We start from the raw sequence: 4222 nt of genomic DNA on the forward strand, positions 1-4222 counted from the left end.
GGGGGAACAGCTGCAGTGGGTGAGTGTTCAGCCAATGTTGAAGACTGTCTCCTGGTTTAATCAAATCTGTTAAAAAAGTGATTCAGTTCATTTGCCCACCTCATATCCCCCAGTGGCAGAGAGTTTTGATCTGTGTGGCCAATGATGGTTCTAAGGCCTCTCCAGACTTCACTAACATTATTCTGTTGAAACTGGTTTTCCATCTTCTGCCTGTAGCTGTCCTTCCCATTCCTGATCAGACCTCTCAGCTCTCTCTGCACCATTTTCAGCTCCTTCTTGTCTCCAGCTTTGAAGGCCCTCCTCTTCTGCTTGAGGACAGCTTTAATTTCTGGGGTAATGCAAGGTTTGTTGTTGGAGAAACACTGCATGGTCCTGGTGGGTATGATGTTATCCACACAGAAGTTAATGTAGCCCATAAGGCAGGTCACAAGGCTGATGTCTTCCCCGTGGTTATCACAAAGCACCTCCCACACAGTAGACTCAAAACAGTCCTTAAAAGCCTCCTCGCTCTCCTCCGACCATCTCTGCACTGAGCAAGGCCAGTCCAGACAGCATACCAACTTTGGCCAGGGTAGGACCCTGGTATGCTGTGACCTTCGGCTCTGGCTGTGCGGGTCCCTTACGCGCCCGACCATCTCTGCACTGTGCGGGCGATTGGTCGCTCCCTGCGTACTAAAGGCTCATATACAGGAACAAGGTGCACCATGTTGTGATCAGATCTTCCTGGGGGAGGGAGAGTTATAGCTCTTGCATCTTATTAGGGAGTGATCTCACATTTCCCATGATCAACAAAGGGAGAGATGTCTGTAACGTCTCCGATGCGACAACGCTCCCTCCAGGCACGACACCCCCTTCTCTTCCTCCTCACCTCACTGGGGATGTCAGGTCTGTCCGCCAGTAGCACAACTGCAGCTGCAGGGCGCAGTGCTAACAGCTGATCCCTAATATAAACAAAGGAGCCATGTGCCGGGTCTCCAAACACAGGTAAAAATGACCAGAACTCGCACGAAATGGTAGTGCATGATGGTGATGAAGTATGAAGCGTCTTGAAAGTAGCGTGATGAATACTATTGCATTTTCATTGTGTCTGCGGTGGTATGTTTACATTGAAGATACGACGGCAGACCCGATAACTGTTTCTTGCTAGATGGGAAATCTATATGGACCGGGCCATACCATATTTCAATTACTTGATAGCCTTATTGTGGGGTGAATGAGACACGGCGGGTCCAAAAATCGTTGATCAGAGCGTCACCACACAACCCCATCGCCCGATTGAGGCTGGGGAACGATCTGGCCGAACCTACTGCCCCCAGCTAGCTTCCAACATGGCGACAGGGCCGTGTCCCTTCCGTAGGCTGCCCACGCCTCAAGTGGTGGCAGCGACGCTGGTCTGGAGTCCGGCCACGCCTCCAGCAGTGACGGCAATGCTGGTCCGGAGGCCACCTGGCGAGCCGGCACGACCCTGCAGGGATAGTCGTAAGCCCACGCTCAGGTGGCTGGGCCGGCATCTGTCACTCTGGAGCAGCTCGTGCCTAGACCTCGGACCCAGGTCGAGCAGGCTCCCCTGACACTGGGACCTATGTCTTCCCACACAGTTCCTCCACCGCTCCCAGCTGGAGAGGACTCTCGTGTGTCTCCTCCATCTCCAGCTGTGGCAGCTCCCCCACCTCCAGCGGGCACGGACCCAGCTCCGGAAATCGTTAATCAGAGCCATCTTTAGTCATTCTGACTGCAGCTCACAAGCTGCCAGCCGCACATAACGTCACACCACAACTCTCTTTAAAACCAGGGGTTCCCCTTGGTTTTAAACACGGCGGGCGTGATAGCAGATGCTGTGCAGGTGCAGTCGCACGACAACGCCAACCATGCCACCACACTCATTTATTTCTGATGGCGTAATGTCATTCTTCAATTTGGATTTATCCAAATAAGAGTGTGCATAGCCAAATTACAAAAAAATCTTCCACTAAGGCTGCATTACAGGCTTCAGAAGTATACAAATTTTCATAAAATGACTGAACTGAATATTAATATAATTTGGGGTGGTAAGTATGTTTCCACATTCATCCTTTATTGCTGTAACAATGAGGATTATTTTTTATTAGTGCAAAAAGCTCACACAGGTTACCCTTCCTTCAAAGCTACTAAAATTATACCAGAAATAACAAGTGCCATGTTAAATAAGCTACTCATGTTACGTCTTGTCAGGGTTATTATGGAAAATGATTTTAAGGTAGCCAGTACTGGGCGAGTCCCCTCACCCACATCAGCATCAGAATCCTGCATTGTCCACTGGGCAAGACTCATAGGATCAGGGATTAGGACCTTTTTTTTTTTTTAAATCAGCAAGCTGAAATCAACATCCTGTATAGGGGTTTTGTGGGCCTACCGATTGACAAGTTGAGTAAATTAAAAAACTGAGACTTCCATTTCTGACCTAGAATGAACAGAGAGAGAGAGATTAGGACACAATTTAAAAAAACGCAAGTACAACATATCCAAAAGGAATTTAGAAAAGAGAGAGAGGCAGGCCTACAAGAAGAAAATAGTGAAGCTTTTGGCCAAGACGAAGGGAAGGGGGAAATCAATGTCCAATAAAAACTGAAAGAAAGAAGAGGGGAGGAGTTGAGAGGATGTGGTGTTGGGATCAGTTATATTACTAATTGTAGTCATAACTCAGCCAGAGCTGGAGCTCTCTGCAGGTCTGTGGAGATGGATACTCAGGATGGAGCAGAGCTCTGCTTTCCACAACTCTTCAACATCTCCTGCAAGAAACCTACAACTCCTCTGTCTCAAGTTTTGCTCCTTTATATTGTTGTGTCCTCAATGTCTCTGCTGACTGTGACTCTCAACCTGCTCGTCATCATTGCAGTCTCCCACTTCAGGCAGAGTTTCATATTTTTTACCTGCTGCTGTGGCTTTACAAGTGTATACCTGATTTGTTATATCTGTTTGAATACTTTCTTTCTGTTGACTTTTTTTTAAAATTATATTTTCCTATCTTTCTAGGCAGCTCCACACACCCACTAACATCCTGCTCCTTTCTCTGGCTGTCACTGACTTTCTCGTTGGTCTTCTGTTTATGCCTGGAGAAATCCTGCGAAATACAGCGTGTTGGTTTCTTGGTCAGCTCACATGTTCTCTGTATAATTATGTATCCTACATCGTTGCCTCTGCCTCAGTGGGCAACATGGTGCTGATATCAGTCGACCGCTATGTGGCTATTTGTGACCCTCTGCATTACCCCACCAGAATCACAGAGAGAAGAGTGAAACTTTGTGTTTGTCTGTGTTGGCTCTGCTCTGTTTTCTACTGTTATGTGATTTTAATAGATGATCTAAGTCAACCAGGCAAGCATAAATCTTGCTATGGAAGATGTATAATTATCATTGAATTCATTGCAGGATTTGTTGACCTTGTTTTATCCTTTATTATTCCACTTACTGTCATCATAGTTCTGTACATGAGAGTGTTTGTGGTGGCTGTGTCTCAGGCCCGTGCCATGCGCTCTCAGGTTACAGCTGTCACACTGCAGCTCTCAGTGACTCTAACAGCAAAGAAATCAGAGTTAAAAGCAGCCAGGACTCTGGGTGTTCTTGTTCTTGTGTTTCTATTATGTTTCTGTTCATATTACTTTATTTCACTTTTTGGAAACGAGTTGCTCAATAGCTCATCTGCATCGATTGTGATCTATATGTACTATTTTAACTCCTGTCTAAACCCTTTGATTTATGCTATGTTCTACCCCTGGTTTAGAAAAGCAGTGAAACTAATTGTGACTCTACAGATACTGCAGCCTGGCTCCTGTGAGGTCAGCATACTGTAGAAAAAAGAAATCTTTCCTTAATGTACCAAATGGTATACCAAATTACTTTCTCTATCAATAATGTACTATATTAATTTTACGACATTTAACAAGTAATATGCCATACATTACATTTCTTGAGTAATAACCCCAACACTGGTTGTCAAATAGTGCTGGTTTCAATTATAAAGGCCTAGAAAAGGGTTAACAACCCACTGGCAACCTCCTGTCACTAGCAACAAAATGTGCATTCTGATACTGTTTGCCGAGTGGTTGCTGGCTATCACTGGGTCAGACTGGTTGAAAACAGTGTCACAAAAAACCTCGACATGATTGTTTTAATCACCAAAATGTTGCTGTGGCTACTCAGAGGGAAGATTCCAGGTTTTCAAGTTTGCCTTGTTACCAGGCAGC

The 4222-nt window shown here is 45.7% G+C and overlaps 1 protein-coding gene across 1 annotated transcript; it reads left to right on the forward strand.

The window, feature by feature from the left end:
- Window positions 1-1993: 1993 nt before the first annotated feature.
- Window positions 1994-3829, forward strand: LOC113008313 (trace amine-associated receptor 13c-like). The gene is made up of 2 exons (XM_026145656.2): window positions 1994-2888; window positions 3013-3829. Exons 1-2 carry the CDS (start codon window positions 2716-2718, stop codon window positions 3827-3829), a joined length of 990 nt encoding a protein of 329 aa, XP_026001441.2. The 5' UTR covers window positions 1994-2715.
- Window positions 3830-4222: the final 393 nt, after the last annotated feature.

The sequence above is a fragment of the Astatotilapia calliptera genome, chromosome 16 (assembly GCF_964374335.1).
Source record: "Astatotilapia calliptera chromosome 16, fAstCal68.1, whole genome shotgun sequence".
In the NCBI taxonomy this organism is placed as follows: domain Eukaryota; kingdom Metazoa; phylum Chordata; class Actinopteri; order Cichliformes; family Cichlidae; genus Astatotilapia; species Astatotilapia calliptera.

Bases quoted from the DNA above. Each gene is read 5' to 3' on its own strand.
- LOC113008313 (XM_026145656.2), top strand. From the start codon at position 2,716: ATGGATACTCAGGATGGAGCAGAGCTCTGCTTTCCACAACTCTTCAAC. The intron at 2,889-3,012 runs GCAGAGTTTCAT...CTATCTTTCTAG, and splicing joins ATTGCAGTCTCCCACTTCAG to GCAGCTCCACACACCCACTA.